Source organism: Colias philodice, chromosome 16 (assembly GCF_061535455.1).
Source record: "Colias philodice isolate Cphi_HAF_F1 chromosome 16, ilColPhil1 Martin Lab GWU primary, whole genome shotgun sequence".
In the NCBI taxonomy this organism is placed as follows: domain Eukaryota; kingdom Metazoa; phylum Arthropoda; class Insecta; order Lepidoptera; family Pieridae; genus Colias; species Colias philodice.
The window spans coordinates 2,807,772-2,832,959 of NC_143101.1; the positions used below are offsets into that span (position 1 = coordinate 2,807,772).

Below are 25,188 nucleotides of genomic sequence, written 5' to 3' on the forward strand. Positions count from 1 at the left end.
TGACAGTTCACGACATTAGGGAACGTATTGCCGGTTTTGAGGTGGAAGAAGGCTTTTAAGGTGGGTGTAGGCTTTTTTCTTGAAGGTTCCCATGTCATATTGGTTGGGGAACACGGAAGGTGGTAGTTTGTTCCACAAGAGTGTGGTTCTAAGCAGGAAATGCCGTGCAAAACGCACAGTTGACGAACGCCATGCATCGAGATGGTGACGATGATATTTTTGTTTGTGCCGAGCGGTGCGGTGATGGAATTGTGCAGGTGGTATCAGTGCAAATAGTTCCTCAGAACACTCTCCGTTGTAAATGCGATAAAATACACATAGAGACGCAACATCACGCCTCAAAGCCAATGGATCGAGCCGATCGGTTAGCTCAGGAAAGTCGACAATGCGGCAGGCACGACGGCGGCGGTCAAAGGGAAGTAATTGATACTCGGGTGCTCCAGCCCACAAGTGAGAACAGTACTCCATGTGTGGCCAAACTTGTGCCTTGTAAAGTAGCAGGCGATGAGCTGGCGTGAAGTACTGTCTCGCTCTTGCGAGCACCCCGAGTTTTTTTGAGGCTAATATAGCCTTGTCTTCCAAATGACCGCGAAATTGTACGTCACTCGCAATGTCGACACCGAGAATTCCGATGCTAGGCGTGGCTTTGAGCGGAGTATTCTGGAACTTAGGGAACACTGCAAAAGGCTTCTCCTATCCTTAATCCCTCCCTTCCTCGCCCCTTTCTCCCTAATTCCTTCCAAATCCCTTAATCCTGGTAGGCAACAACCATAACCTCTGTTGTGGTCTATGGGCGACGCAACCTGCTTACCACCTGGCAGTGCGTCCGCTCGTTTGCCTCCCCATAACATAAAAAAAAACCTGTTCCATGATATTTTTAATAAGCTATCTGAAATATTAAGATTTTGGTACAATTATCGTAAAGACTACTCACAAACTCTAATAAGTACGATCTTCTAGAAAACAAAGTGAAAATTTTACTTTATGAATACACTGCCATCTATAAAACTACTACTGAACTGATAATACAAACGATTAACGAGTAAACATTGAGGAAAACGTTTTAGGGAAACACTTGGGTTTTTATTTCATGAATAGATGGCGCTGCGTGATAAAATGTAATTTTATTTTCAACGAATTCATATTTGTACTTGTATTATAACTAGTTTAACAGTGAAGTAGGATTCTGATGTTTCATAAAATCGTGTAGTGATTTTCTATTTGCTGACCTTGACCACCTTGACCATGCATGCCTTGACAGTTGACATTCGAAAATTAATGTCCTGTTTTCGCGCGAACCTTGGCGCGAAATGCCAAACGCGCGAAATTCAAAAGATCGTTATTTTCTTTTTATTTATAGGATGTATTTTTTCGCGCGAAATTATTTCATATTATGCACCTGCTTCAATTAAAAAGGACACAAAAAATAATATTATATCGAAATCATAATGTTAATGCGTGATGAAACCTTCGGCCAATGTGTTGTCGAGCTATTATGGCACAGATAATATAATACTGTAGGTACTTAATAGATTATTATCAATCAGAGATAATAGAAGGCAACACAAATCTTCAGATTTGTCTAAAAAAGTACTGGAATCTTGCGTTATACCCTTGGTTATACCCTTAATAATAATTAAGAAACGTGAGATATCGGGCACTTCGTATTGACATGTATTGATTACAAAGTTTTAGATTTTCTATAATACTCGTACGTCATATTAACGTGTATTAAAGTGTTAAAATGTCAAGAAAGAGATCTTATAACTAAAACATTCATTTCCTTACAGATACGTAAACAAAAGGATTTAAAGTTATGAAAAAAGAAATGTAAGATACACGCATGCGATAGTTGCATACGATCGCTGATAACATGTTCTGTTAATAATTAAAACAGGTAATAACAGATATGGCCATTTCCCTTAACACAGGTGTTATATAAGTTCCTGCTTTACTTACGACCAAATGTAACGCTTCGACGAACTAATAAGACTTGTTTTTTATAATTGATAACCTAAACTGTCAATGGTGATAGTTGGTGTTTCCTGAATGGCAACTTTTATATTGCAAGGGATTCGGATGCAATTATCAAAATATATGCAGGAGTTATTGCTCATAATATTCGACAGCAATTGTTCTACAATTCCTAATATAATATAAGAAAATAATAATTTCACATACTTACATATTTACATACATATTTACATATTTTTTAAACGATTTATTTGTAATTAGCTGCGAATCTGGATCAATCAAGTACATTAAGAACAATAACTTGCGATTTTAAAAAAATCTTACGATGATAATGCCCTACGAGCTTTTTCGCAAAAGTAATTCTACATAATTGATAGGTAGGTACTTATTATAATTTTATTGCTCGAAATCACTTATGGAAATATGAAGAAAAAGTTATTTCTTTAAAATCGACCATCATCAGGCAATGGAAAATATTTTAAAGGTTATTTATATTTATGTACTTAATTGATTCGTATATATACGTGTTTTGCGAATAACTTTGTTTTTTACATTACTTTATTCAGCCGAGAATTTCAAATAGAAATAATCTATATTATCTAATATAAAACTCAAAGGTGACTGATATAGTGATCTATCAACGCACAGCCCAAACCACTGGACGTATCGGGCTGAAATTTGGCATGCAGGTAGGTAGATGTTTGGACGTAGGCATCCGCTAAGAAAGGAAATTCTTGTGGGAACGGGGAAAAACGGGGATGCACGTACAAAGTCGTGGGCGGAAGCTAGTTATAAATATGTATTGATTACATATAATATTATAATTAGTTATGATCAATTTAATTATCGGGTATTGAAAACATAATATCTAATAAATACATATTAATAGAATATCTCACGAACACAAAATATTTCTATTTTAATTTTAGTTGTTTGTAGTAACTTTTATATAAGAGGGAGATTTTATTTTTTAATTTTAACACACATTATGTCGATGAATTTAATGATCGCTATGAAAAACATATTACCCAAATATTTAGATACGCAAATCCAGGCTAATTAATAATTATAAAAAAAAACTATACAATCCGACTAATTGAAGTTAAACGTCGTATAATATTAGTCCAAATCCGTCGCTATCGCATAACATTGAACGTTACTGTTTTTAATCTGAACCTGTGTTGTGGTAGTTGAGATGCCAGCGCGGTCCGAGCAAGACGCAAGTGCTAGTGACGTGCATGTTATCGATATCGAGGATATCGAATCTGTCGATAAAGCTGCTGTGATCGATGTTCAGATAGGGGAAGGTGCCACGATGACAACCAACGGTTAGTTATAATGTTAATTTATATTTTGGGATAATTGATAATTTCTGGGATAAAAATAATGATTTACATTAAAAAATTGCGAATACATCAATTCATTTTTTTATTATTAGACGTGTTAATTATATATATATAAGACTCTGTCTTATTTATTTTTTGACCTTTGCATGTTAGTCGAAAATTAAATTACTTAGGTATTGTAATTTAAAACAGGTCATTGTATTAATTTGCTCCAAGCAATTTTATTTATTATGAAGTGTTCCTACCTAATAAATATTCTTTGATATAATTTTAATAAACTTTAATAAAGGTATAAAGTAATATTTGCTCAAGAATCAGGTAGAAATTCTCGTTTCGGCCAATTATTATTTTCCGTTTTAAAATAAAAGTTATAAGATGCGTTTGCTTAAAAATCTCTATAATACACAAATAAAACTTTGTTCGAATGACCAGCACACGAAACAAAAATTCAAATTTTATGAATGCAACATAATATGATGATACATTCTCTCTACAGACTGGAGAATCATAAAATAACTATTTACGATTCATAATAACACTAATAACTACGTCCAATCTTGATTTATAAATATTTTAGATATTATAACAGTATCACGATTGGCACGTGAGATGGAATTTTTTGTTTACACAATTCAATCGACTCTTCTTTCTTTGTATCCTCCTTTTGTTTTGAAAATGCGCGAAAACATTAGTTTTTTAATTGTTGCATTGTGAAAAATTAAACAAAGATATCAAGTACTTTCAATTGTCACGAACAATAAAGAGATTAACCGCTTTATATAACCTTCGTGAAAGTTAAGCGTAGCGATATTTTTGTTTATTTTTGGTTATCTTTTTAAATTCCAACTTCAAAGTTTTTATTTCTTAGTGGCCAGTTTTTATAGTACCTATTATATTATCTGTGCTATAACTAATCTTAACAATTGATTATTATGTACCTACCATTAAGTTTTCACCTTTTATATTGAGGTAACAATTTATACTATGTTAATAGGCCACTAAAATAATAATGAAAGATGTCAAAAATAATATATTTATTTTGGGAATATAATTTCAAACTAATTAAAATTCTGAATTGGATGATTGGACTAAGGAATGTTTCGGGTTATGTCATTGACCTCCTGATACTCCGTGCAACTGCAATTTACTACCACTTATCACTTATCTTTTGTGATTGGTGGCTTCCGGCTAGCTGGGTTCAACTCTATCGAATCTGTATGAAATATTAATAAAAATGCTTCAACAAATAAATGATTTGAATTTGAAAATGTTTGTTTGTTGATACTTGTATTACTTGAGAATGACTTAGCAATTTATTAAAGTCTCGGTACAACTATTATATATTTTTTTAAAACATCGATAATTAGTTACGCAACGCTAACTAGCCAAGTTTAATATTATTCACTCATAAAAATATATGTATCATAAAAATTAAATGAAACCTTGACTTGACCATACCACATTGAACAAAAAACTAAATTATATTTAGAAAAACGGTGTTTTGGCGTAAAACGCTTAGATCAAGGTAAAACGTAATAGAGACCGCATATTTTGTTTTTATACACGTGTCATTGAAGTTATAAAGTCGAATTTACTATGTTTTATGTAGGTATCTATAAAATATAAACTTCCCAGAACATAGATCCTACTAGTACTTAGAATTATTATTTAGTGTATACGTATTTATTTTATGTATTTTTTTTATTACAAAGAACATAAAACAAAACCATTGAAGGATTCCAAACGAACAACCGAAGCATATTATATATAATATGAATAATTAAATATAGCTACGTTATAAAAATCTATTTTACTTCATCTTTCTCTTTTAAACTTACCTTTATTTTAATTATTTTTGAAGTGAAACTTCTTTATCGGGGTTGGAAAAAAATTTAGTGTAACATTTCCCTACCACGCGTGATTCGACGTATTTCTGTAAAGTTGCATATAGTAAATTAATTTTTGAAAAATAAGGTAAGGGTGTGTACACACACATACCAATAGACTATACCAGAATATATGATAGTACTATACCAACACTATACCACAGAATATATAATAGTACTATACCAATAGTTACTTAAATTATTATTTACAATTTATAAGATACCGGCCAGATATATTCTGCACTAGCATGAACCACTTACCTACCACACACATATCCTAGTATTTACTCTCGTAGGAATTTTGTAAATTGATTGTTCAAAGTTCAAACATATATAGTACTAGTAGGAAATAATATTGTAATACTGTGGTAATAGACACAAACTGCATCATATCAATGTAAACAAATCTCCGTCCGCCAAATAAAACCAAATTCAAGACCAACCAGAAAACAGGTTTATTTTATTATTATAGCATCTAACTCCACTAGTTTATTTCCTGAATGTAAACACTAGTGATACTTGATCCGATTTGGAAGGTTAACACAATAGATTATTGCATTTTAATTAAATATAAGACATTCTTAAACTAATTATATATTTATTAGTCCATGTTAGTACTTAATAATTACGTTGAATATTTTTTTTTACATTTTAATACGTTTTACTTCAATTCACAATAATTATAGTCTCGTGAAGCGTCGACATTTATATTTATATTTATATAAACACAATAGCGGCAAACAATAGTGTTTAAATAAAAATAATAATAATTAATAACATATTTCGACGCTAATATTATTAATAATGCAGTGATCATTCATTCATTCTGTTTATGTTTTCTTCAGATAGCTTTTCTCGTGTAATATATTAATATAAATTGAAACAACTAGTTACCTAGGTAATTAACAAAATAAACAAGTAAATAAAAATTATAACACGTGCTGCATACTAAAAACGAAGTGCATTGTACCTGTTTGGTACCTGGCAGCATTAGGTACATATTTTACATGGACCGACCTTGGTCCCTTCTGTCATTGACCCCTTTACCATATTATTATATTGTAATACTGTGATATTATTATATGTAAGAACTAGCGACCAGACCCGCGGCTTCGCCCGCTTATACTAAACCTTCCTCTTGAATCACTCCATCTATTAAAAAAAACGGATACATTGGGACATAGGGACAGAGAAAGCGACTTTGATTTATACTATGTAGTAAAGTAACAAGATTTTTATCTGAATGTAGCGATTACAGTAGCTGACCACCTTGAGCTACTAGGAGTAACTCTCTCATCTGATCTTAACTTCGGTGCTTTCATCGAATCCAAGGCTCGAATGGCTGCCAAAAAACTTGGCATATTATCGAAGGTCAGGCAGTACTTCACACCAAAACAGCTTCTAAATATATATCAAGCACAAATTCGTTCGTGTGTGGAGTACTGCAGCCATTTATGGGCTGGAGCTGCAAAAACACATCTAGGAGCATTGGATTCGATTGAGAGACGTGCTGTAAGGATTATAGATGACCAGAATCTGACCAAGAGTAAACTGCTTAGTCTTGAACATAGACGTAAAGTCGCATGCCTATCAGTTTTTTACCGCATGCACTTCGGGGAATGTGCAACGGAGCTGCATAATCTCATTCCACCCTCCCCTTTCCACCACAGAACATCTCGACGCGCGCTTGGCTTCCATCCCTTCGTAGTTGATGTACCTTTTTTGCGCACAAAACGGTTTCAGAACTCTTTTATAAACCGAACAGCGAGGGACTGGAACGCCTTGCCCGCGTCTGTCTTTCCAGAAACCTATAATCCGGATCTGTTCAGGGTAAAAGTGAATAGGCTCTTTCTAGGCAGGCATGCTCATTCATAGACTGCATCACTACTTACCATCAGGTAGGATGCAGTCAAATGCCTGGCTATTGTTAATAAAAAAAAAAAAAAAAAAAAAAAAAGATTTTTATCTAGTTTAAACTAGAATAAAATTAAAGATTCTGTTTGGGTCATAAAATGAAAATATAATACGTACATTATAATATACCTAGTTAACATCCTATAAAATTTTGCATGTTTCTTGTTTTTTTTATGATAATAGAAAGATCACCAGATGGTTACTTACCAGTTACCACAAATGTCATAATGCAAAGTAAAAATAAACAAACATAGGTACATCCGATTGAAAATTAGTGCGTTGAACCGCTGCAAAAATATTTACTAAAATTTTAAATATACTGAAAATGTTTAAACTTTAAATGTCTAATATTGCTAAGTAAATTGTGTGAATTTTAAGTATCTACCTACACACAATAGAATAATTATAATTTATGTGTACGATTTTTATTATTATTCACATTATACTACTTTATATAGGTAAGTTCATGTAAGTACTCGCATAAGTTATTTAGACGTCCTCTAAAATAATTATTAAAAAACCGGCCAAGTGCGAGTCGGGCTCGCGCACAAAGGGTTCCGTAGCAGCAAATATAATAAATTACAGTTAAATCAACCTATCTCAAAAACTATAAGAGATACTTTGATCAAACCAAAAATCGTTGAAAGAGTTAATTAGCATGCATCACCTCTATTTTTTTTAGAATTTTATACCCCGTAGTTATAAAAATAGAGGGGGGGGACATACTTTTTACGACTTTGAGAGCTGATATCTCAAAAACCGTTCACTTTAAGAAAAATGTTTATTAGAAAACTTTATATCATTTTAAAAGACCTTTCCATTGATACCCCACACGGGTATGTACATCGAAAAAAAAAATTTCATCCCTCAGTTACATGTATGGGGGGCCCCACCCCCAATTCTTTTTTTTACTATTTAGTGTCATATTTTTGTAGCGGTTCATACAACACATATTCCCATCAAATTTCATCACTGTAGTACTTATAGTTTCCGAGTAAATCGGCTGTGACAGACGGACAGACGGACAGACGGACAGACGGACATGACGAAACTATAAGGGTTCCGTTTTTGCCATTTTGGCTACGGAACCCTAAAAACGATTGAAGTAGGTACACACGACGAATTCTGTTTCTCTTTTGTTTTGATAATTAATTATCTTCATAATTAAGGATTGCTTTGAAATATCAATGATAATGTCACATCTCAAAAGGTTTTGTAATATTACGTAGAGTTATTAATCATTTAGTTTTATAGTCATTTATATTCCAGATTTAACCACACTGAAAATGTTTCGAACATTCACCTTGTAAAATTGCGTAACTGATTTTTATCGTTAAAATATTAATATTACAATTAAGTATTGTAATGGAGGTAATTATTTCAAGTTGTTTGCATTCGCCCTCCGATAATTTTATAATCTATTGTATTTATGTTGTTTTTTTTTTATTAAAAAATCAATCAATACCTATTTGTTATTTGTAACCCGTATAAATTTTAAATAAAGCTATCTCAATACCATAAGATACAAAGTACCTACCAAAAAATTACAAATCAATTTTATTAAGAAAATATTGTTTGGAAGGCCTGTTTAAACGCCTGCTCACACATAGGCCTTCCAAAACTAAAATGATAATAGAATAAATTTTATTATCATAGCATCTGCTTAATATGTTACCTATTTGTCTGTAAAAAAACATAAAATATCAAAAAGCGGCTCAAGATATTTTGAATTTTCAAAAGCTTCATCAATGTTACACAGAAGTTATTATTTCGATGTACATACTTACAAACAAATTACTTTGCAATTACTGTTGAAACCGTGTGGAAACAGATTGCCCTAGAAGAAAATAAATCAGCTTTGACATTTCATCATACGGTGTTGCACTAATATACTGACGAGACATAAATAAACCTATTATCTGTACATAACATATGTAGTTGAAATTGCATGCAATGCAATAGTCGGTGTGTAGGCAGATGTTATCAAAATAATAACCAAATGTCTATTATTCACAAAAACCCTTCAGAGCACTGAATACTAGGTAACTCTAATGTTAGTATGTAGCGGACTCCTTTAGGTGATTGCAACGATCTGTTCCCAGCCAATATCCCGCTAGATGGCGCTGAATTCTACATTTCTAGTTTATTTGAGTTTTTGCGTAATTGGAATAGTCATCAAACCTAGGAATAGTCATGGCGGTTACTGAATATTATATTTTATTGAAATATGTTATATCATTGCCTTAAAATCCACCCAATTCGGTAAAATTATGCGTTTTAACATCTGTCATTGCATACAGGGTCGTTTACACACACAGACGTATACAAAAATGATAAAGATTTAACTCTAGATGGCGTGAATGTAAAGCGCGTCACACACGGTGAAGATACTACCTATAATATTTTATCTAATCTAGTAATATTTTATATTACAGTATCTTAAGGTATCCGGTATCAGCGTTCTGACCATCATTTTTCTTTTTTCGCTGTAGAACCGCCATCCTGTTACAAATGACCCACAAAGGAGAATGACCACGGGTGGTATCGGTAAAATTTTAGTTGTGCCACGTATTCGTTATATTGTTAATTCCTATTTGTATTTATAATGATCATATGTATCAATATTAAGTCTTAATTAAACCGGATAAATTGAAATAATAGTAAAAGTAAAAGTTTTTCTTTTGAAACATGTATGAACTTTCGCATTAGTAGGAAGTAGGATTGTTATAAAAATAAAAGTTATATTTGTTGGCGTAAACTATTTTATTGTAATTTTGGGAAATAAATAATGTCAAAATTGATTACCTACAATAAAACGCAGTTTTATTTTATTACCTACATTACACTATTGTTTTTTTTTTATCAAAACATGTATTTGAAGTAGCAAATATGATATTATGCTGATCCAAGCATTTTCACTCAAAACTAATATCACTAATGATTTGTAAAAGTAAATTATTTCAAAATACATTTCATAACCAACAAGTAAGAATAATTATTCATACAACAACAAATCAAAAACACTATTTACTATGGAAAAAAAACCAGGAAGGTGAAAAACATATTTACGATTTCGATGCACTCGACTTTTAGTAAAATAATAGGTAAAAATATTATTATGGTTTTGATCACAGACATATCTGTGGTTTTGATTTTAGCTACTAGTATCAGAAAGCTGCGTGTTCAATGCACGTCGGGGTCCCACAACTGTGGAGGAAGGAAGGTAGAATACCTCCATCGAATAAGTGAAGTTTCTCGACATACTCGATTTGCCGGCCGGCCTCAATGAAGATTGTCCGAAAGTTGTATATGTGCTCTGTAACGAAAAAATTTCGCTAGCGCGATTCAGAGTGAGGTGTCGTACAATATACCTAATGAAGTTTTTCATCTTTTTATTTTACTGCAAATACAAAATAAAAATTAAACAATGGTAATGTAAATTCTAAACAAACTACTACCAAAATACAATTAGAACAAAAATCATTTGACTTGTTTATTTCACCCAGAGGCCAGAGGCGGCTCGTGACAAAATTGTATAGGTGTTCACTTGAAATAAAACAACGAAAATACAATAGCGTTCGGGATGATTTATTACAAAAAAATGAGCACCACATTTTATAAATGTCTATAACACTAAAAATTACAAAGTACAGGCTATTTCAAAACGAATTCAATGACTAGGTATCAATAATTAGTAAATCACCGAATTTGCATTCGCGAGCGTAGGTATCCATAGTGTTTGTCACTGACGGTCACTGACCTCTATAACTTATAGGTATAGAGGTCAGTGGTGTTTGTTGTGTAAACATGTATGTATTTGAGTAGTTAGTAGCATATTATATTCTGAATTTCTGATCCATGCCTATTCACTCAAAACTAATAACACTAATGATTTGTAACAGTAAATTATTTCAATAGGTAGGTATTTGAACATTTCCCAACAAGACGTAAGAATAATTATTCGTAGGTATACAAGATACAATAACAAATCTAATACACTATTTATTATTTTATTATTTACTAGCGGTCCGCCCCGGCTTCGCCCGTGGTACATGTTTACGTTTTCTCTCCATAAGAAGCTAGAGAGCTAGCGCAAAGCTACCTGTATGTATTTGACCAGACCTGGATTTTTGTGTGTTGATTCCCCTATACCTACTATACATGAGATGAGGAGTCACTAAGCCCAGAGTGGTGGACGGGGCGCGCGCTTAGGTAAGACAGGTGGAAATTTTTGGCGAACTTTGAAACCATTTGACCACGTCTGCCATTTTGATATTTGAAAATAGATTATTATTACTATCGGAAAATAACAATGGCAGACCATTATCACGCGGATAACATTCTGGCAGACACTTATGAAAGTGCTGAAAAAAATACAATTTTGAAAGTATTTGACCAGATCTGCCATTCATATATTTTATTTATTAGGGTCTTAAAAACTTATTTTCGAAACGGCAGACATTTTCATTGCGTACAGACTTCAGCAGACAACAAAACTTTACAGACTTCAGCAGTCAACAAGACTTAGCTTCTACATGGTCAGATGTATATATGTATTACGTTCCCTGACCTTACATCAATGATTTACTTTATTAATGTTTTTATGGTCATTTACATTTAATTTTGAAAACTATGGAATAAAATTTATAAATTTGATGATACAAAACTAAATATACATTTGTAAAGAATCTCAAATATAAAGTTGTGTTGCAAATAACAAATCATCATTTAAATATTTAGTTTATTTCTTTATTTAAGAAACAATTAACAATTACAAAACAACATAAAAAAAACACGCATGCATTTATTGAAATGTTCATTCATCATCACTATCGTATGGCGTTGTGTGACTCGTCTTCATAATCCATTGAATCGGATTCTGTAAAAGTAAAACGTAAATTATATAATAAAAGAAATGAGTCATTATAAACTTACCTAGTAAGGCAATGCCTTTGATGTCGCACGATGCCGCCGCGCCGCCAGTGTAGGTACTTCTGCTGCTACATGAAAATATGCTAGGGTTGCAACAAATGGGAAATAAAACAATTGTGATTATTACTATTATGATGTAATCATTTATTCATATTATGTACATTCAAAACAATTGCTATTATTAAATCTGATGTAATTATTTTTTCATAAATATATAATTATTATTAATTACATAATATATTGCACTGTGAAATATTTACGTATCACTTTATTTTTGATGTTCTTAATTGTCTTTTATAAAATTTAAGTGACGCATTCGCATTGGGATCAACAATCCGATAAGAAAAGAATGGAGACAACATATACATAGCTTTGATTTCAATTCTACAGATACAAAATATACAATCTATCTAAAATGATACAACGGATGTTTCCTGCGTTTTCTCGTCAAAATACCGAAACAACGTAATTATTGTATAGTAGTTGGGCGTGAAAGTAAAAAAACAAATGAAAAGTGTTTTCCATATGATTATTTATTAAATTTACGCGATTAAGAATAATTTCAACGATACAATTTAGTAACCGAGAATTCAGAGGATTAAAGAAAATACCTGCCTGATCATTTTATCAAACTCTAAAAGAATTATGGTTATTTCGCATCACTCGGTTTATTAGTTTGGTAATAATTATTAAAGGTAGTTACAACCCTAGCCATTGAGTCGAACGGTAGGCAACACAATATCGACTTTGTGCGGGTACATATGGTACATTTCTTCTTGCTGTGAAGCGTAATTATTATTATTAAGATTTTTTAGGCTATTTTGAATCAGCTGTTCTAATTTAATTCTAGAAATTTATTAAAACGTGATTTTCTTAAAAGTATATTATGAGTTTATAAATACCTCAACCAATAGTTATTGTGTCCTATCCTCATTTCTTTATATCTTGGTAGTTAACTAAAGTGTTAAATTTACATAACCTCAACAACAACATTTACACTGCCACTGCACTAAAACTAAACTAACTAGCTCTCTAGCTATAAGAACCATCCTCGTACTTCAAGGGATATAATAAAAAAAGAATTATCGAAATCGGTTCAGCCGTTCTCGAGTTATGCGCTTACCAACACATTTTGCGATTCATTTTTATATATAAGACTAGCGGTCCGCCCCGGCTTCGCCCGTGGTACATGTTTACGTTTTCTCTACATAAGAACCATCCTCGTACTTCAAGGAATATAATAAAAAAAGAATTATCGAAATCGGTTCAGCCGTTCTCGAGTTATGCGCTTACCAACACATTTTGCGATTCATTTATATATATATAATACTAGCGGTCCACCCCGGCTTCGCCCGTGGTACATAATATTTACGTTTTCTCTACATAAAAACCATCCTCGTACTTCAAGGAATAAAATAAAAAAAGAATGATCGAAATCGGTTCAGCCGTTCTCGAGTTATGCGCTTACCAACACATTTTGCGATTCATTTTTATATATGTACTAGCGGTCCGCCCCGGCTTCGCCCGTGGTACATAATATTTACGTTTTCTCTACATAAGAACCATCCTCGTACTTCAAGGAATATAATAAAAAAAGAATTATCGAAATCGGTTCAGCCGTTCTCGAGTTATGCGCTTACCAACACATTTTGCGATTCATTTTTATATATAAGATAAGATAAGATTATGTGAAAATAACCAGGAAGGTGAAAAACATATTTACGAAAACATAGTAACATAATACCTATGGCTGTCGCTACAATAATTATATTTCAATTTTATCTTTTTATACCTAGTAGAACTGGCCGACGAATAAAAAAAATCGTATTAGAATAAATACAATAAATTACGGAACAAAAAAAGGATTGTAACATGATTGTAACTGAATTGAAATTGAATTGAAAAATTGAATTGAAATGTTTGTTTCTGGGCGCACCGTTTTCGACGACGCGACGCGCGACGTAAGCGTATAGGTATAGGTACCTACTTTGCTAAAACAAACTAATAAAATTGTGTGTCTGTCTGAAAATTCGGAAAAGCATATTTTGCAAGTTTGTAATTACTTTGATAGTTTACCGATTTATAATAATTGTAATTGTAATTGTATAATATATAATTTGAAATGTGGTGAAATTTCATAAAAATCACGGGCCAATTTTTTGTTTTGAATCCCACCGAAAATATAATTGCGTTATTAGAATAATTAATTACTATACCTACCCACGATCAATTATTACAATATAGTCTCAAATGCATACTAGAGAAATATTGCAATTTGATTCAATTAAAATGCATAGCATACAAAAATAAATTCACAACACAAGAAATTCCGCGCGCAAATCATAGCGCGTGTCAATGAAATCAAGAATGTTTTATATCAAGCCGACGCGGACGACGACGCGACGCCGAACAAAAGTACCTACGACGGACGACCACGCTTCGAGTTGCCAAACAACATGAGTAATAAATTGTTTACAAAAAAAACAAGTTTTCCATTTTTCTGTATGAGTAGACAGAACTTCAAAACGCCACCTGCTACGGTTTATATTATGAACGATTGTTATAAAAATAAAAGTTATATTTGTTGGTGTAAACTATTTTATTGATCAATAATTTTGGAATTTAAAATTGTCAACATTGATTACAATAAAACGCAGTTTTATTTTATTACACTATTGTTTTTTTTATCAAAACATGTATTTGAAGTACCATATAATATTATGCTGATCCAAGCATTTTCACTCAAAACTTATATCACTAATGATTTGTAAAAGTAAATTATTTCAATATAATTATTATTATTCCTACCTACAACAACAAACCTAAAACACTATTTACTATGGGAAAATAACCAGGAAGGTGAAAAACATATTATTATTTACGATTTCGACGCACTCGACTTTTAGTAAAATATAGTAGGGAAACATAATATTATGGTTTTGATTTTTGCTACTAGTATAAGAAAACTGCGTGTTCAAACTACTTGTTTGTCTGTCTGAAAATTCGGAAGTACTTTGGTAGTTTACCGATTTATAATAATATTGTATATATCGTTGTTTAAAAAATATTAAAACACAATAAAATATGATATATGTACTGATTTATCACTGGTTTCAGTGATGAACTGATGAGTCAATTATAGCCACTATACTTTCGTCATACGTGTGTATGATTGATGTGATTTGCAACGTGGTGATATTTCAGAAAAATCACGGGTCAAATTGTCCCACCGAAAATATAACTGCGTTATAAGAATAACTATACCTACGATAAATTATACCTACATAATACAATATAGTCTCAAATGCATACTAGTGAAATATTTTATTTGAATCAATAAAATAAAAAAATAAATAAAAAATAATAATAATACAAAAATAAATTCACAACACAAGAAAATCCGCGCGCAAATCATAGCGCGTGACAATGAAATCAAGAACTTTCGAGCCGACGCGGACGACGAAGGAGCCTAACAAAAGTACCTACAATCATAGGCGGCTCGTGACAAAATTGTATGGCCGTGTTCACTTGAAATAAAACAACGAAAATAGGTACCTACAATAGCGTTAGCAGTACAAAAAAAATGAGCACCACATTATAAATGTCTATTTATACACTAAAAATTATAGAGTATTTCAAAACGAATTCAATTATTATTTAGCAATAATTAGAAAATCCCCGAATTTGCATTCGTGATCGTATTCATATTGTTTGTCTACACTAATATTATAAAGAGGAAAACTTTGTTTGTTTGTTTGATTGTAATGAATAGGCTCATAAACTACTGGACATTTTACCAATGTTTGCAAGTTTGTGATTACTTTGATAGTTTACCGATTTATAATAATTGTATACTTATATCATTGTTTAAAAATATTCAAACACAATATGATATAGGTACTGATTTATCACTGGTTTCAGTGATGAACTGATGAGTCAATGTTAGCCACAATACTAATCACTTTCGTCATACATGTGTATGAACTATGATTGATGTGATTTGCAATGTGGTGAAATTTCATAAAAATCACGGGCCAATTTTTTGTTTTGAATCCCACCGAAAATACATATATTACTAATTGCGTTATTAGAATAATTAATTACTATACCCACGATCAATTATTACAATTTACAATATAGTCTCAAATGCATACTAGAGAAACATTGCAATTTGAATCAATTAAAATGCATAGCATACAAAAATAAATTCACAACACAAGAAATTCCGCGCGCAAATCATAGCGCGTGTCAATGAAATCAAGAATGTAATTTTATATCAAGCCGACGAGCGACGACGCCGAACTAAAGTACCTACAGTACCATTTACCTTCAGTGTACAATACAGTTTACAGACCTACGACGGACGAACAATAATGAGTAATAAATAAAAAAAAACATAGTTTCTAAGGTCATTAGTTTTATTTTATTTTATTGTTATTTTCTTTGAACGATTGGAAATGAAATTACTCAATTTTTACACAGAACTTTGATTTATTAGAATTATGCTCATTATGCATAAGATAACGAACGCGAATGCACGACATCTAGCGCGTCAATGTCTAAACATCGCCTTTCGTTTAGACATTGACGCGCTAGATCTGTAATAAGTATATAGTCTATGCGCTAGATGTCGTGCTTTATGTCGTGTTTCGCTTGGCAAAAGTCACGCACACTACTGTAGAAGTGTCAAATTTTTCCGGTATTTTACTGTTGTTTTTCTAAGTAAATATTGTAAATTATTGATTAAAAAGGTCGAACGCGCACACATTTCATTATAGAGAAGTGATAAAATGATTAGTTTTAAAGAAATAGTGTCTGTGTTAAGTGTTTAGAGGTAATCAAAAATGTATGGAGGGACGGTCGGAACATCAACCTTAAACGGATAGATTTATTTCAAACTTTGTACACTTCTAAGTTCTACAATCAAGTATCGATGAAATACTATAAGTTCGTGGGTTTATCATACTATTATTCTTTTCACATCATCATCATCAGCCCATATACGTTTCCACTGCTGGGACTCGGGCCTCCTATGAGGGTACCTACAGGCCATAATCCACCACGCTGGCCAAGTGCGGGTTGGTGGTTGTTGGATTCTTTTCTTTTCATATACTTTATTCAATTCACACTTGACAAACAATTGAATAATTTTCAAGTCTTAAATTTTAAAATGATAACCTAGCTTTTCATTAATAGAAAAATTGTGAAAATTGATGGTCTATAACGCCTCAGGAGCTATTCAGCGAACGTGTTCTTGGTCACATCATTATAAAAAAACAGATCACAAATATAATTTGTTACAATTATGGAAAATACCCTATGTATAAGTCTCTTTCATACTGGTTAATGTCGATTCCAATAAGTATGCCCAACGGCGTAATAGAAAATTACAGCAGAGAATGTAATATAGCTAGGTACCTATGTTATGTATTACAAAGCATAATTTTGAGACAAGGTCGTTGCTTATAACACGCAAGATCATGGCTAATTTCGTGGGAAATAATGTTGCACTTAAATATTAGTTTATTATACAATAGCCTTCCGCATATTTGGTTGAAGGCTTGGGGAAGTCAAATTTTGTGTTAAAAACGGAAATTGTAGACCTTTTACAGTATTAATTGCGTGTTTATCATATCTTTATAACTTTATAAGTAAGCTAATACAATTTAGTATTGTAGTACTTATTTAAAATTTCTTATTACGACTTAAATTTTTGAGATTAAGAATATTATAAGAGTGTACCTAAGGGCTTTTTAAACTTACCTATTAATTTTGTACTATCTATTGGATATGAAATATTTAAGTACCTATCTACATTTTTAATTACATCTACTAAAACGAAATGTTCCAAAAAATGGACGTTGAACATTCTAAAAGGAATCCAAAACTTTTAATCAATCTGTCTCTTGATAAGCCGATATAAAAGATCTAAAAACAACAACAAATACGAACATTGTCCTTCTGTATTTGGAAGCACGAACCTTTCTGCATACCAATGCAACTTATTAATCGATCAAAATTGTGCAAGTACAACCTTCGATCGACATATTATCGACACTCACTACTCACTTTAGTTGATCCACAACAATATTTATTTTAATAAACATTATGAAATGATTTAAATAAAGCCACGTCATTATTTTTTACATTTACATTATCCTTCCGACTAAAATAATTATGGATGGAGGATGGATGTATGTGTATTATTATTTGTTACTCTTTAACGCAAATACTACTGAACCGATAACAATGAAATTTAGCACACATATAGAGGGTAACTTGGATTAACACATACGATATGTTTTATCCCGGAATTCCCACGGGAACGGGAACGATGCAGGTTTTTCTTTGAAAACGCGGGCGAAGCCGCGGGCAGAACGCTAGTTATAAATAACGCGATAAAATCTAAACAAATAATTTCTACAATATAAACAGCTTATTGTGTAAATAAATTATATACTACGTATCTACTTACTTAAATATAATATTATTTTCTATTTCAGTGGTACAATGAGTGATTATTTTTTTTCATCGGTAATAATTGAAAAGACATAGATTATAGACTCATTTATATTGCAAAAACATTTATGTACACAACAATTATTATTTAATTTGCCACGTGAGTATGCTATTAACATGGAAATATATAATATTTTATAGACTTAATTATTATTTATTCATTCTATAACCAGTTATAACAACTCACTGCACTGGTCTGTGGGTATAAGTATATAATATGTATTACTAGATTACCGCCCGCGGCTTCGCCCGCTTTGTCTAAAACCTAATAAATTATATACTAAAACCTTCCTCTTGAATCACTCTATCTATTAAAAAAACCCCTTCTATGCTTAAACCTTTAAAACTACGCAACGATTTTGATGCAGTTTTTATAATAGATAGATCATAGATAGATTCAAGAGGAAGGTTTTAGTACTATATAATTTATTGGGTTTTAGACAAGGCGGGCGAAGCCGCGAAAGCTTATATTATAAAAGCTTATATTTATAATACTAAGTAGTACCTCCTCATCCACGTATTTTCTGTGACCACAGGTAATAGTAGGTACCTATGTGACAACCTGTGACAAAGCGTTTATCCAGAGATACCCGCAAATACCACTATATTTTTATTAAAATTGGGATTGGTTCTGAAATAAAAAGAAACATATCAATAAAATTGTGATCAAATAATACAGCTAATACGTAAGTAATGCACGTAATATCACTTCTTTTGATGTACGCCTTAATGTACGCTATAGTGTTAATAAAAATATTCAAATCAGATTTACCTTCGTCAAAATAAACATGCGTACATGTTGTACAAATATTTTCGGACAATTAAAAATTACGACAACAACGGCCAATAGTCGTTCATCTTCGAATACAGACAGACATTTTAATCATATTTTCCTCGTATTGTTTTATATTTCAGTATTGAATTCCGATAACAAAATGAACACGTCAAAACAAGAGGCGCGAAGTGTAGTGTATGTACCAGTGAATATTAGTGAAGTTGTGATTGATATCGATAACGAAAATGGTAATGTATTTAATTTAAAAACCTACCTACTGATTAAACATATCCACAAATTACTAAGTATTCCTTCAATGTTGTCTACATTGATTTTTACAGGCAAGTTACAGGTTATGTGTCACCATAATGATAAGAAAAAATCGTGAAGTCGTTAATTTTTTGTAAAAATAATAAGTAGGTAATGTATTCGTTTTACTATTCCCGGCAAAAATTATCATTTAATTTAGAATACTTAGGTACATTCAGATTTATTTTTAATGTGTATTAATTCGTTACGTTTCGTTCTTCTTAATTAGGTATTAAATATTAATTAATGTTAAAAACAACTTTAAATCTAACCTGACAAAGTTTACTATGCTGTGGCGCTGTAGCTGACAGCTAGTTCGAAATTCGAAATTTAAAATAACAATTATTTTTAAAAACAACGTCACACACACGCAAGCATACTGCATTAGACCTTGTTTTGAGTAAACTTATTAGAAATACGAACATAATATTATGATAGGTATACAGTTCAATGTTGATTGTTGACCCTTGTACCACTATTATACAATTATAGCGTGTAAGAATACTTGAAATTACATTCAATAAGAATTCATGCTATGAGATAATAATGATAATGCATATTATCCACTTTGCAAGAACTATTGAATGCAGTCTGACTAAAATCTGTTTTATTTAATTACGTTACTGAAAATCTAGGGCCGAACTGTGAAAATAAACACGTAAACAAGCACAGTATAAATTATATTATGTATTAAGGTAGGATAACAGAAAATGAAAGCTGAAAAGCTTTTCTTACCTATTTCTGTTCTGCATTGATTTCAGGTGTAATGTGTGTAAGGTGAAGTACCTACCTACAATGTACATACCTATAACTAGGTAGTACTAACTTACTAAGTGCCCATGGCCATTTTTATAAAAGGTCTTCAGGCGCGTTGAGAGTAAAATTTCACGTCATGGCAATACCGTCACACCATGGAGTAAGGCGACGATTTTGGTATCTTTTTATCTTGCCAAAGAAGTTTCACTTCTGACACGTGTGCACGCCCTTTTTCTTAATTTTCTGTTTTTTTTTTATTCCATTAGAATGTGAATTTTTGAAGTAATAGACATGAATATATGCGATAGAAATTAGAATTTCCGTTCTGTTTTCATAAATATTTGAGATAAATAATATTGAAGGACCATTTAGAACATAGGGCTGTCAAATGTCAATTCGATAATAACTTGAATAAGTCTTAATTTTTTATACGGCGCTTTCAGCGAGTGGAGAAAAAAATTTTAATAGAAAATAGTTAGGTACCATTACTTTTTTACTACTATTATAATAATAATTCATTCATTCATTCAAGTAACCAGGGCCCGTAGACAAAGTAACAATTAAAAAACGATAACGAAGTTAGAAAAGGAAAAATGGGATTGACATTAGGTGACATTAGATAGACCACGTGATCTAACGCGGCGTAGGTATGTCAATCCCATACATTTTTGCCTTTTCTAACTTCGTTATCGTTTTTTAATTGTTACTTTGTCTAAGGCCCCAGGACTCATTTTGTTAGTACCTAACAATTAATAATTACTTAAAAATTATCTTAGTAAAAATAATACAATTTATTTACTATTGCTTATTATTCGTAAGAATCCAAGAGAGCTTTAAGGATATCAAAAGCATTTTACTATGGACCAAGGTTAGAAACACATATAAGGAAAACGTATTTATGATTTATTTAATATGATACAGTTTGAATATAAACAAACCTCATTAACTTCGTGATTCTTTTAAAATTTAAATCATAATTTAAAAAAAAAACTTAAACATTTATCTTATGTACTAGCTGTTCCGCGCAGTTTCACCCCCTAGGCTCCACTCCTGTTGGTCATAGCGTGATAATATTATATAGCCTATAGCCTTCCTCGATAAATGAGCTATCTAACACCGAAAAAATTGAGTCGTTAAATTAAAAAAATACACTTGAATATTTAGATAGCTAAATTATACAAAAACCTGATATATTACGATATGCATGTTATGTAATATTCTTTTATTTTTTTTGCTTTTGACAACCCTAAACTATTATTTAACTCTACTTCTTGTTTGTGTGAAGAATCACACATTCATAAAATCACAACGAAACCTTATTCAGTTCTAGACGGATTATAAGTTTTTGTATTTATTAATATTTATAGTACCTTGAGCATGTAATATATACGCATATTATACGCATCTTATTTTATTAAATGTAGGAAATATTTATTGGTTCAAAAAAGCCAAAAAGACATAATAATTCATCCTCCCTCACAACTCATTTGACATGGTGTGAATTTCATCCACCACAAGGAAAATATTCAGGGAATAATAAAAATACGTGTCATCAACGTATGCGTATCATACAAACCATTAAAAATCTAAAAAGAACCTTAATTTAAATTATTAACAAAAATAAAATTCAAACCTTACTTTTTTAATTAATTTAGATTCAGACGGATTCAGGTAACAGTGGTTCGAAATTGAAATCATGACAGCCACCTGTCACAGTTCACTAAAAAGTTATAACCATTTAATGCCTCGTTAAATAAATGTAAAATAATAAATATCATTATCACTGAATTATCCATTTAAGGTGCAAAATAACTGCATTAACCCTGACATTATTTGAGCTGGCAATCCTTGATCTCCTTGATATACTTTAGTGCTGCTAGTGGCTGCTAAGCTTGCACTAAAATCCATTTATTATGGACAATTTGCATTCATGTACCGTAGTACATGAGTTCGTTAAAGGATGCGGTTAACTTTAATGTTATCGATATTTGAGCATAACACTGATTGATATAGATATGTAGTGATAAAATGCTTTTACAAAAATTGAATTTGTGCCAATGAAAATGCTGCCATCATGAAAAAAACGGCTTATCTTCTGTTTGAAATATAATAGCTGAACCACAGATACTATTATAATACTACTAGTATAGTATTATTTTATCGGTGATAATACTATACGGCAGAATTATTTCATGATGATTTGATGCAATTCTACGTACCTACCTACTTTAATGTGGGTTGACCTCTTCCAACGAAAGATCGTACCTATAGGTAATTTAACTGTAGCAAACAAAAGGTGTCCTATAACTTATAGCCTTATAGGCTATAAGCTTTTGTTAGTGAAAACTCAACATTCATTACTCAGTGGCTTTATTGTGTGCACATTGCATTGTAAAGATTCATAATCGGACATCAACATAAAATATAAAAATGTTTAGCTTAGTATAAACGTGATGTGTTGTGCGGTTTTTCTTTTTGCGGTCGGCGGACATATTAAAAACAACAATCCTAGAATATATAATAGATGCCTATATTATGTATCTAAGCATATTATGTACCTTTGTATTAAAGAAAATAAAAACAAGATAATAATTAACTTTATATAAATTTATTATTTAATACCATAATAATTGTACCTACTTTCACATTATACCTACTGTTTATTTAAATAATATACCGACTTTAAACTAGAATTTTATCGTTAATCCTTAATTATATTAAGATAAACATAATAGAACGTCTTAATTAAAGTTACACAGATAACATATCCGTTGGCCAATTGATTAAAAATTCGTTAAAAATATTATTATGAAATTTTTATCATTAAGTACTGAAATCAAAATAATGAAATGTTAATTGCAATGTTGACCATCGAGTTGCAGAAGGTAAGCGACAATAATAAGTTTGCGTGTTCTTGCAGTAATACGATCAATTATACGAATTTATTGCAAGTTAAAATTTGTGTAGTAAGTATTAAAATAACGAATGTGGAATTTGTATTTTTAATAAGTAAAAAAACGTCTTTGAACGATAACCACAGATAAATTGAAACATAAACTGAACACAAATAATTAAAACACAAATAAAACTATCATAACCACAAATAATAAAATTTAATACTATGTTAATTATTACAATACAATATAATATAATTTCGTATTTAAGTATACAGTATGCAAAACATGTTAAAAGGTCTATTTGTTCCATAAACATGGTAAATAAATAATATGTGATCACACTAACTTGCTGATCTTATGAACAGATAGTGGAATCGTATATACATACTACCATACTAAAAATACCCATAAGCACCTTATTGCACGCCTCATAAGCGAAGCGTTGAGGTGGGTACTACTGTCACTTCGCGCAAAACATCTGATTTTTCAAACTTAAAATGTCTTTATGTATCATACATTGCACTTGTAAGATAATACATACACACACATATTAAGAAAAAACACTATTTTTAACGTTCATGATATTTTTGATGTCATTTTTGTTATTTAAACTAGTTAAAAAACAGTTTAAAAAAGTTCTGTCTTGGACGTCCGTGTGTCTGTATGTGCGGATCCTTTTTCTTGTTAACACGATAGCGACCGAAATACTTTACTAATCGAGTCTTTTTTTTTCTCTTACGCTTGAGTATGCTCAGGAATAGAACCCTTTCATTTTTCAGGGTCTGATTCGATGTGGTTTAATTGTTATTAAATAAACAAAAATAATAATTAATAAATATTTATTAAAAAAAAATTATGAGGCGTGCACTTTTGGATTTTCCAAATTATTATTTAAAAATATCGCATGCTTTACAGAAAAATTTTAATTGCGTACATAATCCACCCTAATCTGAATATTTTTTTAAACCACACAGCATACTTTTCAGTTTTATTTAACGTTCCACATAATAGAAGCGCCTTTCAAATAAATCATGCAAATGTTGATTTTCCACAGTTTTGATATAAGAAGTCTTAGAATAGATATTACAAAAGTTTGTATAATACATTGACTTACTAATTACTATGCATTTGTACTAGTAATAATACCACAATGGTATAATACTACAAGCTTAGTTGCATACACGTTGTTATTATTAATATTGATATGTTTTCGGTATAATATTATAGTAGGTACTTACTACTTATATTATACATACCGAATTATATAGTCAGTACATAGACGACCGTTAATCGATATGACGTCATACATACTCTTACATACTTGATCAATTTTTATTTCTTCGGACATTGAACTTCTATTGTATAAATTATAAAACATTGTTATCACTGTTAAATATCTTATTGATGTGAATAGCTTGAATTTTTATATCCAAAAAGTTCGGGAAAATAAGTATCTTCCGATAGTATATTCGAAAATTGATTTATACTGAGTTTGGACACAGGAGTAAAAGAAAGTCACTTCCATACTTATTTTATAATTTTATATTCGTAAATTTTCAGCTTTAATTATTTATCACATTAAAATATAATAATTTTATTTGATAATAAATTAATTTTTAAAATACTACTCGTAAGGAACTGTGTAGAACACGGTTAATTTTGATTATTAAGTAAGTTGTCAGTGTTTATTGCTCTGAGGCATCTCTGAGGGGTCTAATAATTAAAATTACGTATTCTGTGGTTAGTGTCAGTGTCAGAGTAAAAGTCAAAAAATTGAAATCTTTCACACAATTTCTGATAGTCGATACTCGATAGATTTGGTAACATTCATTTACATTTTACATTGTAAAACTTGTTATCAAATGGCTGCTTTGATAATT

At 31.2% G+C, this 25,188-nt stretch overlaps 1 protein-coding gene across 2 annotated transcripts in view; it reads left to right on the forward strand.

Moving 5' to 3' along the window:
- Positions 1 to 3,148: 3,148 nt before the first annotated feature.
- Aldh-III (Aldehyde dehydrogenase type III) overlaps positions 3,149 to 25,188 on the forward strand; it is a 48,453-nt gene continuing 26,413 nt past the window's right edge. Inside the window, exon 1 of one of the 2 annotated variants that reach the window (XM_089704737.1) lies at positions 3,149 to 3,302. In XM_089704737.1, coding sequence (XP_089560863.1) covers positions 3,170 to 3,302 — 133 coding nt within the window. In that variant the 5' untranslated portion in view covers positions 3,149 to 3,169. The remainder of the gene's footprint in view (positions 3,303 to 25,188) is intronic. The other variant, XM_089704739.1, reaches the window with a different exon arrangement.